The sequence below is a fragment of the Littorina saxatilis genome, linkage group LG12 (genome assembly GCF_037325665.1).
Source record: "Littorina saxatilis isolate snail1 linkage group LG12, US_GU_Lsax_2.0, whole genome shotgun sequence".
NCBI lineage: Eukaryota > Metazoa > Mollusca > Gastropoda > Littorinimorpha > Littorinidae > Littorina > Littorina saxatilis.
In genome coordinates this window covers 40,133,842-40,148,133 of record NC_090256.1, presented here as the reverse complement: position 1 = coordinate 40,148,133, position 14,292 = coordinate 40,133,842, and the positions used below count along the sequence as shown (strand labels likewise).

The window sequence follows — 14,292 nt, the reverse complement described above, 5'->3', positions numbered from 1 at the left end:
ATCCAACCACCCACCAACCTAATGATCAATCAATCAATCAATCACCCAACCAATAAAACAATCAATCAATTTAAAAACAATCAGGAAATCATCTACTCTTCCTTTCGTCCGTTCATCCATCCATCCCCAATAATCAATCAATCGATCGATCGATCATTCGACCAGTCAATCGATTACTGAGTCAGTCAGTCCAATAAATCTATATATATTATATATACGACTTGTGTCTGTCTGTCTGTGTGTCTGTCTGTGTGTCTGTCTGTGAGTTCGCGATGCACGGCCAAAGTTCTCGATGGATCTGCTTCAAATTTGGTGGGCATATTCAGGTAGACCCGGGACAGGACACAACCTGGTCGATATTTCAACACGTGCTCTCAGCGCGCAGCGCTGAACCGATTTTGGTTCCACCTCAGCTACCCGGGCCCCCATACCGACACACCAAAGCCGCTACACCACATCACAACGCCAAAGTTCTTGGTGGATCTTTTTCAAATTTGGACACCGTATTCAGCTACACCCCGGACACAATATCATCGATGAGATATTTCAACACGTGCTCTCAGCGCGCAGCGCTGAACCGATTTTGGTTTTTGTGTTCATTTCACCATTATAAGTAACTCTTCCTTATCTTCTCCAGGTTTTCAGCGTTTACCTCCCTTCCTTCGTATGGTGCACTATAGTATGAGTGGGGCATCTTCGGATATTCCCGGCGTTCTGTTACTATTTTTAGAAGGTCACCGCAGTGTCCAGAACGTAAATTGGACCCGTAAATTATCCTCACTGTAAAAGTGCAAAGGTCGAATCAATTTATAGCCACGCGAAAAATACACTGTCATCTATCTCTCTATATATACGGCTTCTCTGTGTTTGTTTGTGTGTGTGTGTGTGTGTCTCTCTCTCTCTATGTGGGCAACACCTGTGGATTGTTCAGTTCTGTTTGTGATGTGGTCTGGCGGCTTTTGTGTATTTGTATGTACTGGCCTTCCTTTGAGAAGCCATAACAGATCAAAAGGGCTGAGAGATAAGCTCTAAATTGCTCAATCCTGTTTGAGTGGAGTTCGCCTCCAAAGGTGATTAACACGGTTACATTCGTCGACAAGGATGGGACTCGATATGGTCAGGAATGGCATTATGGCCACTGAATCATTTTCGTGCTGTTCCCATTCCACGAATCTGGGAGGGACCTAAGCTTGGCGGGTCCATTGTTCGGACCCGGCAAAGCCGGCGTACGGCTCTAAGTATTTCATCCCGGCGAAGCCGGCTACCCGGCGAAGCGGGTATTCCTCTAGTAAGTCAATAAATCAACTAATCAAATTAGAAAGCATTCAGAGAATCATGCAACACTTCCATCCATCTACCAAATTATCAAACAAAAATTAAATGACAAAACCATCGGCTTCAAATACTTGCAATCAAAAATGACCGACGGCAAAGACAACAACCAGAGCTGAGAAGATAAACTGGTTTGTGAGAACAATTTTAGCTATTTGTGAACATCAGTAACTAGGACACCTTTTTCTTCAAAATAATTATATTTTCTGAAATAATGAAATATAGCTATGACACACGCCTGCACGCACGGAAACCCGCGCACACACACACAAACACACCCACACACACAGCGCTTAAGACGTCGACACCCTTCGAGAGAACGAGAACAATAACAAGAACAAGTCGCGTGAAGCGATATCAAAACATTTAGTCAATCTGTCGGCCTGAAACAAAAAGATGAACACTGAAAGCAAGTCATGACCTAGACTACATGTGTGACTTGTCACCCTCGACGTTTTTACTCTCGACCAAATGTCCTCGACCTTTTGGTCAATCAATGTGCTCAAGGTATAGGGCCGACACAGTGCGGCCTTAACCTTTGCAAACAGGCGGATATTATTATTATTATTATTATGAACATTTGTGCGCCTAATCTAAATATAGCCCTAGGCGCTTACAAAATATAAAATACATAGTGAACATTATACGAAACACAAATCGACAAGGACTCATACACTCGCAGACAGGCGCACAGCGAGAACGCGACGCACTCACTCATACCAACTACAGGCACATGCATTCTAGACGGAAAAACAGTCGTAAATAAATAAATAAAGTATTGGATACATAAAGTTAGTTGAGAGAAGAAGAATAGAGCTGGAAAGGGAAGAAGAAGGAGAAAGAAAGAGACAGATCAAGGACCAGCAGGAGAGGGTGATGTGTGGTCATTAACGGACTAGTGAGGGAAGAGGTGTGTTTTGAGTGAGGTTTTGAATGATTGCATAGATGTGGAGTGCCTGAGTGAATGCGGGAGTTGGTTCCAGATGGATGGGGCCTGGTAGGAGAAGGTGCGCTGGCCATATGTTTTGGTGCGTGCTGATGGTATCCTAAAAAGGCGGGTGTCTGCGGAGGATCTTAGGGAGCGAGAGGGGGAGTAGACATCAAGAAGGTCAGAAAGATAGCTAGGGGACGATAGATCAAAGTTTCTGAAGCAGAGTGTGGAGATCTTGAACTGAATCCTCTGTTGAACAGGCAGCCAGTGTAGGGTTTGAAGAAGAGGGGTGATGTGGTCATGCTTGGAAGAACGAAAGATGAGGCGGGCGGCATGATTCTGAACACGCTGAAGCTTTTATTCGATGATGTAGTTGGGAGAGCCAGATAGAATGGAATTGCAATAATCGAGTCGGGATAGGACAAAGGCGCAGAGCAGAGTTTTAGTGGCATCCTCAGTGAGGAGATGACGGATGGAGGAGATGCGGCGGATATGACGTCATCAAAGACATCTGAGAATATTATCTGGAAGAACTCGCATGCAAAGCTACATAATTATCTGTCCGGAAGTTTTCTCTGAATTGCTTTGCATGCACGCACACACACACACAGTACATACACACGTACGCGCGCACACACATACAAACACATACAAACACACTCACACACACACACACACACACACACACACACACACACACACACACACACACACACACACTAAATGTAAAATAGAAGAACGATATACAGCACAAAAAAGGGTACTTACGACATAATCCTGTTTTACTAGAGCCATGGCCATGTCTGGAACCACACACACACGCACACACACACACACACACACACACACACACACACACACACACACACACACAGCAAAATAGTGCAGAAAATTAAAAATGCAACAGCTTTCATTTGAGTGGGAGAGAGACAGACAGACAGACAGACAGACAGAGAGAGGGAGAGAGAGAGAAAGAAAGAGCGACAGACAGACAGACAGACAGACAGACAGACAGACAGACAGAGACACTGACAGAGACACTGACAGAGAGAAAGATTCAGTTTTAACGAGAGGTCTTTTTTGGTATGTCCATTTCCACCCAATTGTTGAGCTCAAGTTTGGGGAGTGCTAGGCTTACATGCTGGATACTTTTATATGTATCTGTGTCCCACGGAGCCGTAACCATGGATAACGGGATGTTTAACGTGCGCACCTGATCGCCTGCATGCGTCTACACACGACGGAAAAAATCCGACCTCATCCTTTACCTACCACGTATGCAGGCGCTGCCAGCGGGATGAAAACCCGGGACCTCCTACTTGGGAAGGCAAGGCAGAGTAAGCTCGTCTACTGAGGTAGGGCTGGACCTAATGTATGTGCAGGAGGGGCGTCCAAAAGGAGGCAGGGGTACATGTGTAGAGGGTTTGGGAACTGATGTTTTGCTCTTTCTTGATGTGTTACTGACTCCCTCTGGACTTTCACTCACGGACACAACAGACAACATTGTGACAACAGCAGATTACTGGCATGGCAAACTTTATTCCTGTGTCTCTCGATCTTCCCTCTTCGCCAACCCGACCGAAGCCGGTGGCTACAAGCCACAATACCACGTTGACTACATCAGTATGGTCACTGTACTGATAATGATATGTATGGGTTAGATTGATTGATAATTGTTTGATAACAGTACTGATGGTACACAAAATAACGGATATGCAGTGCGTCCCGGGACCCGCTCTATTAAGTGTAAGTGCGTTGTGGGCCCCCTCCATGAAATTCCAGTACGTGTTTTCGGTTTCTATTGAGTATAAGACGCAGGGACGCACGGTTTGGGGAGCTCTTCCCCTGTACATGTGTGACAGGGCGACCAGTCACCAATTATAGAGTACAGTTTTTGTCATTGTCCAGTGAGTCTAATGTTTGTAGTTCATGTTGCCGTTCACTTTATGTTTTGTGTAATGCCATTATCTGTTCTAAGTTAAATCTTGAGATGCACATGTCCAGTCACCGGTAGATCCTAAGCGCGCTTAGCCGTCTGTGTCCATGTTCTGACTAGTCTTTGATCCTTTGAACTTATAAGCCGCTCTCCTAGGAAGAGACGGGTAGCCGCTAGCCTGCAGGTGTTGTTACGTCATATGGCGGCCTGTCTGTCTCTGTATGCCTCGCGGCTAGCGGCATGTAGCAGTGGTTTTCAAGTAGGTGTTAATTCCTTTGAATTTGATCCGGGTAGATGATAGACGATGCCAGCTGGGTTCGAATGTTTTAGTCTTTACAGTTTACGCCCTCCTCCCCCTTTCCTCTTGTCTTTAGTTTAACCAATGAAACACGGAACCTGCTTAGAGTGTCGTGGTTACGCAGGGCCGGATCTGGGGGGGGGGGGGGGGGTTCCTGGGTTCCGGACCCCCCCCCCCCTGGCCATCCGATGTACCTCTCAGAGAGAAAAAAAGTGGACTTTTTAAGCTCTTCGCCCAACTCCCTTAGTTTATTTGGTCTTCTAAAACTATTTCAAATTATGAACAACATTAAGTCGACAACGGCCTGCCCTCCCCGTTATAAGTCCATCACCATTACATAGGCCACAAGTCAAGTCACACGCTACACTATCACTGGTATCAAAAATATCAGAGAACCGATTGCAACAAGATATCATCTGCGCTATCGGGGAACCAATGTTTCGGAAAGGGACTGTACTGCACACTGTGAGATCATTGAGTGCTCGCCCCTATACCTTTCCCACTTCCGCGTGTTTTGTTACTGTTGAAAATGTGTAATTTTGATTCCCAGTTGCAAGGAAAGACCAAAAAATGACCTCACAAATGCAACATTTTCTCGGCTTCTGGGAGTCTTTGCCTTATGGCATTCCGTTTGTCAAATAATTATTTGGATACTTTTTCATGTTTTTTTCACCAGTTTTAGCTAAATAATCATTATTTAGAAGCTCATGTGCTAAATAAGTAATTGTTTATAAAGAATGTAAAACAATTCTAAATATTTTTTTGTTTACGTAAACCATTCATTCTTTACCTAAACAATTCATTGTTTACGTAAATAATTCATTGTTTACGTAAATAATGATTCATTTAGCAACATTGCTGATTGTTTACAAACAATGTAAAATACGTCTAAATAATATACGTAAACAATATATTATTTAGACTTATATTACATTGTTTATAAACAATCAGCAATGTTGCTAAGTAAATCATTATTTACGTAAACAATGAATTATTTACGTAAACAATGAATTGTTTAGCCAACACATTTTCCATTATTTAGGGGTTTCTAGGATTCAAACAAATTTACAAACATTTTCTGATAAATAATGTTTGGAGATACCTTGTATTGTATTATTTATAGTATATACACAAAGAAAAACAATGAAGCTTAGAAGTCAATTCTTGATTCCCCTAAGTAATGAAAACTGCTTTCCCTAAACAATGAATTGTTTAGCCAACACATTTTCCATTAGTTAGGGGTTTCTAGGATTCAAACAAATTTACGAACATTTTCTGACAAATAATGTTTGGAGATACCTTGTATTGAATTATTTATAGTATATACACAAAGAAAAAAAATGAAGCTTAGAAGTCAATTCTTGATTCCCCTAAATAATGAAAACTGCTTTCCCTAAACAATGAATTGTTTAGCCAACACATTTTCCATTATTTAGGGGTTTCTAGGATTCAAACAAATTTACGAACATTTTCTGACAAATAATGTTTGGAGATACCTTGTATTGAATTATAGTATAAATACACAAAGAAAAAAAATGAAGCTTAGAAGTCAATTCTTGATTCCCCTAAATAATGAAAACTGCTTTCCCTAAACAGGTCTGAAAATGATTAATGTCAAAGATGTACAAACATCATTTCTAATTTCATGGATTATGAGGCTGCTGGACGGAAGTAACGCAAAGTGGCAACAGATTCCATTAGCATCCTTTTTAAATCTGGGCGAACGCTTATGCTGTCTGCGCTCAAATGTGAGTGCAGAAAATTTTAAAGGACTAGGTGCCATAAAGCAATATTTCTGGAAACAAGCTTTTATCACCTGGCTAAACAATAAACACAAGATCAAAGAAATAAGCAGTAATGAACAGCAGATAAGTGTACGCAATCAAACCTTATGGAATAATACAAATATAAGGTACAGGAAGCAAACGCTGACATGAATGACTGGATAAAGGCTAAAATATGCGTTGTTAAAGATGTTTTTAACGATAACGACATGTGCTCTTTTGAGGAAATATGTGAACGAACTGGATATAAACAGTCTCGCCTATTTGAATATAATGCGATACAGACTGCCATTAAAGCTCTATTATTGGGTCCTTCCACAAAGCTGTGTACCAACTCAAGTGTGACATGCATCGTGAAAATCGAAATTGTCGGAATAGGTTGTTTTTAAGGTTTATGTAAAAGATATAGACATATGACACGGTGCCATGTTAAACAACAGATAAAGTTATGGGTTTTTAGATACGTCGGGTGGTCGGAAAGTTGTGTAACATCACACATGTTTAACGTATAACATGGAATCCAAAAACACAAAACAGATTAAAAAAAGCCATAGGATATAGTAACAAGTTTTATTTGCTTCACATTCAGAGCTTATTCCGAACAAAATGCAGTCAGGAAAAACAAATTGAACTAGTTATAGGTAACAAAAACGTATTTTTTGGTTGTGTCAACCAACAAACATCGTCTGTGTGAAGTAACAAACAAATACATTCGTGTGAGTCAATAAATAACATTGAGTCAACATGTAGCAACAAGATGTACACTGTTGCGGTTTCTCCTCTTGAGCAGGATGACGGAGCAGCCGACAAATCGCAAATTTTCGCGCCGCGTCGCACTTGACGTCAGCATGTGCTGTGACGATTCGATTGGTCCGTGACTTGGCGTCATCAACCGGCTTGTGAATGACTGTGTTATGAATGGAATTCTTTTGGTTTTGGTGACGTCGTCATTGATGCGACTCGAAATTCGGTTAGATTTAGGTGCGTTGTTTTTAACACAAGGCAGATCAAGACACTAAACGATTTTGATTATTAATGATTTGCTGTGTCTTCGAGATACGTCGGACACACAGTGTTCCTCTCTTAAACACGTTGGTATTGTATTGTGTTATATCTGAATCATGGAATAACTCAGAAACAGAACAATACACAAACTATCCACCCAACAGACACAATTATTTTTACCTCAAAAACTTTATTTTTCTGCTAATTCGCTTCATTTTTGCGACCATATTTTTGTGATCATGCTTCGAAAAAGTCAATGTAATGTATGGGTTTTCACAGCGTATATGCCCAAAACAATGAACTGCTAATTTCAAAGCTACATGGCAAAGATTATAAACAACATGGGCAACTGTTTAGAGCTAGTTGACCAATTGCGCCTTCTTGTTATATTTGATCGATAATTCAATCCGTTCTTAGTGGTCCTGTCAGAGACATTATTCATCCTATACCATAAATCTAAGTGTGATTGGCAAGAACAATCGCACACTTTCTAACAAAGAATGCTCTTTAAGGAGTTGGGGAGGGTAAATGCTGTAAGGTAGTGAAATTAATTTGATATCCGATGCTAAATTTGGCTGCTTGGTTCGCCCAGTCAAGTCTTTCTGGATATATAAGCTAAGTATCACCAGGCAGTTTGAAGGAACTGCTCTTTTTTGTATCCCCACTAACAAGGAAATCAGCTTCACAAACGCAGAATTTCTTTCTCTATATTTCGCAACAGCATTTAATCTGATTTTCTTCGATTTATCGTTTTTCGAAAGAAAATATAGTCGAGTTTGTTCCAATTTTGATGAAAATTCAACGGTTTTTTACCTAAACTCTTACAACTTGAACAGGACTAGACTATAAAGAATAGCCTAAGACTTGACAAAGACACTCCGAGCACGTCTATCACAAAATAAAACATTGAAATGTCGAACTTTAAAAAAAAAATTACATTAAGAGCGAAGAGTCGCAAAATAGGTTGCCTACGTAACATTCGTCCCTCGTTGGAAACGACTCATAAAACGCTCCACGTCTGCTGCGTTCCAAAAATGAATGGATTTTTTTTTATGGAAAAACCTTTCAGCGATGTTGAAGAACATTACATGCGAAAGAAACACCAAGTTTGATGCGTTGATAAGTGACAAATATCATTTTTAACGATTCAGCTTAACCAGAACAAATAGAAACGAAGCTTAGTGGCGACACGCGAAAGGCAAAATCACATTCAAATCGGATCAAATTGACACGGCGCACATTTTAACACGTTCACTACACATCAGTTGTGCCTGATAATACACACAGTCGCATATTCGTGCGTGCAGAAGTTATAGACATGTTCACGTAGTTCACGGTTGGTTTTGGAAACCAAATGTTACGTAGGCAACCGTTATTTCTTAACGATCCAAATGCACACTGTAAACATATGTAGAGGAAAACAGCTAAGTGCATATGTAACACTAGCACAAAAGACAAGGAAGATGTATATCGGGGGGTTCATGGTCGCATTTTATTGGCAGCCACACGGATACTTAAAAAGCAATGTCACACAAAAAACGCCATTTTGACGTCATTTTCTGTGTTTGCTTTCATATAAAACACTGACCAACATAGCGATCTTCTTGATTTTATTATCGTTATCTCTTTGGTCAATTTGCAGTCTGTTGATATCCTTATATCATTCGAGAAGCAAGAAAAACATTCTGAAATCTTACTCTAAAGTCATAACCCTCTTGTGGTACACAGCTTTGTGGAAGGACCCTATTGCGTGATACGGGTCAGGCCCGTTCTGATCATATGCCATTTATACAATTATCTCCACGCCAAATTCGCCTAAAGATGTTAAACTATGAGATAAAGGAGCCAAGCTCAGCTGGATTTTGGTCAAACAAATTAAATATTACATTAGAAGATAAACACTGGAAATTAGCTAACGAATGCTCGACAGAAACCCGTCTTCGTCTATTGCATTGGAAAATTTTACACAATATATATCCCACCAATATTTTGCTACATAAGATGGGAATTCGTCAAACAAATCTTTGTCAGTATTGTAACGAAACCGACTTCATCGAGCACTTTTTTTGGCAGTGTAGAGCAGTGCAACCCATATGGCAGGAATGTCAAGGGTACATATTTAAATGTACAGGCAAAAATATAAAGTTAAGCTGCGAAGAGGCTCTTTTTGGGTATTTCACACGTGATATCCCCAGAGAGAAAACCTTCATAATTAATCACCTTATATTGATATCGAAAATGTGCATAAGCCAGTTTAAGTACGGAAATCCAAAAACTAACATGAAGATCTTATTTCAGAACCAAGCTCGAGTTCGAAATTTCTAGTAAAATTGAACTGTGTATAAGAATATAGATAACTAGTAGTATTGTGCTGTTAATGTAAAGTTATTTATATATGCGCTGTATGATGCTGTGCTGAAAACTAGTACTGTAATTGGTAATTTGTAAATTCTCGCCTTTGTCTATCGAGCGTTGGATTAATTAACCTGTTATGTATTGTCCCGCTGAAAATGTATTATATAACAGAATTATGGGAACAACAACAACAACACACACACACACACACACACACACACACACACACACACACACACACACACACACACACACACACACACACACACACACACACACACACACGCACATACACGCAGACATTAGTTAAATTGTTGTTGAATTAAAAAGTAATCTAATGGAAATGTAACCTGTAATGTAAAAGAAAACAAAATTAAAATTTCATTAAAAAAAAAAGACCAATGAAGAAGGATATGCTCACCGCCCGAAAAGAAAAAAAAAAGAAAAAAAAAAGAAAAAAAAAAAGACGAAAGAGGCAAATAAGATGTGTTGAAGCAGCCTTGCATGCAACTGAGGTCAAAAAAAAAAAATAAAAAAAAAAGAAAAATAAAAAACAGTAACAAAACACGCGGAAGTGGGAAAGGTATAGGGGCGAGCACTCAATGATCTGAGTCTCACAGTGTGCAGTACAGTCCCTTTCCGAAACATTGGTTCCCCGATAGCGCAGATGATATCTTGTTGCAATCGGTTCTCTGATACTATTGATACTAGTGATAGTGTAGCGTGTGACTTGACTTGTGGCCTTCTTCTTCTTCTTCTTCTGCGTTCGACGGTTGACTTGTGGCCTATGATGATGGACTTATAACGGGGAGGGCAGGCCGTTGTCGACTTAATGTTGTTCATAATTTGAAATAGTTTTAGAAGACCAAATAAACTAAGGGAGTTGGGGGAAGAGCTTAAAAAGTCCACTTTGTTTTTCTCTCTAAGAGGTACATCGGATGGCCAGGGGGGGGGGGGGGGTCCGGAACCCAGGAACCCCCCCCCCCCCCCCCAGATCCGGCCCTGCGTAACCACGACACTCTAAGCAGGTTCCGTGTTTCATTGGTTAAACTAAAGACAAGAGGAAAGGGGGAGGAGGGCGTAAACTGTAAAGACTAAAACATTCGAACCCAGCTGGCATCGTCTATCATCTACCCGGATCAAATTCAAAGGAATTAACACCTACTTGAAAACCACTGCTACATGCCGCTAGCCGCGAGGCATACAGAGACAGACAGGCCGCCATATGACGTAACAACACCTGCAGGCTAGCGGCTACCCGTCTCTTCCTAGGAGAGCGGCTTATAAGTTCAAAGGATCAAAGACTAGTCAGAACATGGACACAGACGGCTAAGCGCGCTTAGGATCTACCGGTGACTGGACATGTGCATCTCAAGATTTAACTTAGAACAGATAATGGCATTACACAAAACATAAAGTGAACGGCAACATGAACTACAAACATTAGACTCACTGGACAATGACAAAAACTGTACTCTATAATTGGTGACTGGTCGCCCTGTCACACATGTACAGGGGAAGAGCTCCCCAAACCGTGCGTCCCTGCGTCTTATACTCAATAGAAACCGAAAACACGTACTGGAATTTCATGGAGGGGGCCCACAACGCACTTACACTTAATAGAGCGGGTCCCGGGACGCACTGCATATCCGTTATTTTGTGTACCATCAGTACTGTTATCAAACAATTATCAATCAATCTAACCCATACATATCATTATCAGTACAGTGACCATACTGATTTTGTAAAGGGCTCAGAACATTAACTTATTTCAAGTATTTGTCTTCGGACCCACTACATTTTCACTGAGGGGGTCCATGGACCTCCTTTTAAAAAAAATTAAAGTTGGGGGTCCAGGGGCCCTCTAGGTTGAACATCCGTTTTGAGCCCTGAGGGGCCTGCCCGGGACCCCTCCACCCCCCCCCCCCCCCCTCTGGTGCACGCTATTGACATTTTGCATTTTGAAAGGGTATTTTGGATCTCTCTTTCGATCCTTGAGAAAAAAAAGATACATTTGCCGGATTAGGGGCGGCGGTGGCTTCCGGAACTCAGGAACTCCTTAATTGACAATGATTTCCCAATTCCTGCACACACCCCCTCCCCTCCCTTAAAAAAGAGACCGCACGGTTACAGTGTCGACAACACTCCACAACTTGGACTGACTGTTCTTTTTTAATTTATTTTTTGTTTGTTTGCTTGTGTTTCTTGTTTTGATTTTGATTTTGTTTAGTTGGTTGACATGCGGCTATAGGTAGGACGTAAGCCCGCCTTATTTATCTCACACAAACTCCATACTGACTATCCCCCTCCCCTCTCAGGCACTGCTGGTCGAAATGTCGAACGTGTATTCTACTCGTGGGGTTTAATTCGTAATGCAAAATGGTATTTCAACTTACAAACTTGTTTCTTTGCAAAATATTTTTCTCATTCAAGGCACGTAGGCTACTCGGTGCGTTTTCAGCGAATAAATCGAACTTGGGGGTTAATCGATCGAATTTCACCACGAATTTGCTTCAATAGCAAGAAACTGATATGCCTTTCTTATTCCCTCCAGATAATTGTACCTCTTGAAATTGGTGGGAAAACATTAAGTCTGGAATTTGTTTTGAGCGCCGAAGCCTGGCATTTTTCAAGGCACATGATAAAATGATGATTGTCGTTTTTGAATATTGCTTCACTTACCGTATGGATAGGCAAAGCCAAAAGAAGATCTAGCAATCAATCTAGACATTTTGTAGAAGGGCAGTAGGCCATCGTCAAGAAGCGGACGTATCTTGGACGCATAATTAGCGGGTTTGCTGAACTTGGCGAAGTAAAGCCTACTGTCCTGGTCAGCCACGTTCCCGAACTTATCCGTGATCTTCGTCAAATTTTTCGGCGATGTACAAATAAACTGCAGCAAAAATATGAGCGAGCACACGCACACACGCTGCCATAACCAGCTCATGGCTGCAGCTTGAAGGGTGTGAGGTGACTCCCTTATCTACAACTCTTGTGGTCAGCCCATCTTCTGTAAGCGTTAAGCCTGCCCGCTTCAGTCCATTTTGAAAGGAAATGAAGCTGACTGGCAAAAGACCCGTTCGCAGATTCTCTCTTGAAGAAACTGCGTCACAAAAGCAAAATTAGCGTCACATCGCGAATTGCATTAAGGTTTGGGACTCAAGTTAGCGCATGGTACGTGGCCCGCCATTATTAGACTCGGCTTTACCAGGGCAGTGGCAGTGGATAAGACGCCGACGTCTTTATACCGAAAACCCGCAGCTACGGCGAAGTACTGAAGAGCTTACATCGCTTCGCAAGTTTTGACATGCGAAGCTATGCCGTAGCTGTGACGAAGTTGTTCTTTTTGAAAGAAGAGTGGTTTTTGATTCAAGATGGACGTAGAATTCATACTCGAAAGAGCAGAGTGCATTCAGGTTCCCTTGGACTTCGCGAAGCTCTGCTGAAAGTAGTTCAATTTATTGAGACGAATTCTCGTTCCGGAAGCTTCGCGAATTTTAGGACAGGTGCGGAAGGTTGAGTGTTCAAATCCTGGCCGCGCCTGGTGGGTTAAAGGTGGAGGTTTTTTCGATCTCCCAGGTCAACTTATGTGCAGACCTGCTTGTGCCTTATTCTCCTTCGTGTCACAGTGTACACGCAAGCACAGGACCAAGTGTGCACGGAAAAGATCCTGTCAGAGTTAGGTGTGTGTTATAGAAACCTGTAAACACTGTCCTCAGAAATCGGGGTTTATGGCTGCCTAAATGGCTGGTTCAAAACGGCCATACACGTAAAACCTCACTCGTAAAAAAACAAAACACGAGCGTACGTGGGAGTTTCAGCCCTTGAACGCAGAAGTAGGAGACGAAGTCTGGGCTTTGCACAAATTTGTTCTTTTCGAGAAAAAAAAATTACGAAAAATGTCCTCTCAGTCTCGTCTTTTTTCTCTGCTGAAAGTGATTGTGTAGTGCTATTTGAGACAAGAAAAATAGGCATAATATTATGCGGAAAAATACCGCTTTTTATCACGAACTAGACTCCATGAGTGGAATACGGGGTCCAACTATCGACAAGCAGTACTTTAGAGGAGGGATGGGGGATAGTCAGTATGGAGTTTATGTGAGCCAAAAATACCGACGAACTTTCAGTCGAACTTATTCCATAACTGATTCGCATTAAGCACCGTTCCTAATGAGCACTAACGAGAAACGATATCGATTAAACAAACCGGGCGGGGATGTAGCTCAGTCGGTAGCGCGCTGGATTTGTATCCAGTTGGCCGCTGTCAGCGTGAGTTCGTCCCCACGTTCGGCGAGAGATTTATTTCTCAGAGTCAACTTTGTGTGCTCTCCTCGGTGTCCGAACACCTCCGTGTGTACACGCAAGCACAAGACCAAGTGCGCACGAAAAAGATCCTGTAATCCATGTCAGAGTTCGGTGGGTTATAGAAATACGAAAATACCCAGCATGCTTCCTCCGAAAACGGCGTATGGCTGCCTAAATGGCGGGGTAAAAAACGGTCATACACGTAAAATTCCACTCGTGCAAAAAACACGAGTGTACGTGGGAGTTTTAGCCCACGAACGAAGAAGAAGAAGATTAAACAAACCAAGACGTCCTTTCTTGAACCGCCCTTCTAAAATGACATCTCTGGCGTCAGAAGTGAAGTAAA

At 41.7% G+C, this 14,292-nt stretch overlaps 1 protein-coding gene across 2 annotated transcripts in view; it reads right to left on the bottom strand.

Moving 5' to 3' along the window:
* Window positions 1-12,739, bottom strand: part of LOC138981931 (prominin-1-like) — a 92,187-nt gene extending 79,448 nt beyond the window's left edge. For both annotated transcript variants that reach the window (XM_070355105.1, XM_070355106.1), the window contains exons 1-2: window positions 12,324-12,739; window positions 3,032-3,066 (exon numbers count right to left, since the gene is read on the bottom strand). In XM_070355105.1, coding sequence (XP_070211206.1) covers window positions 3,032-3,066; window positions 12,324-12,588 — 300 coding nt within the window. In that variant the 5' untranslated portion in view covers window positions 12,589-12,739. The remainder of the gene's footprint in view (window positions 1-3,031; window positions 3,067-12,323) is intronic.
* Between the last annotated feature and the right edge of the window lie 1,553 nt (window positions 12,740-14,292).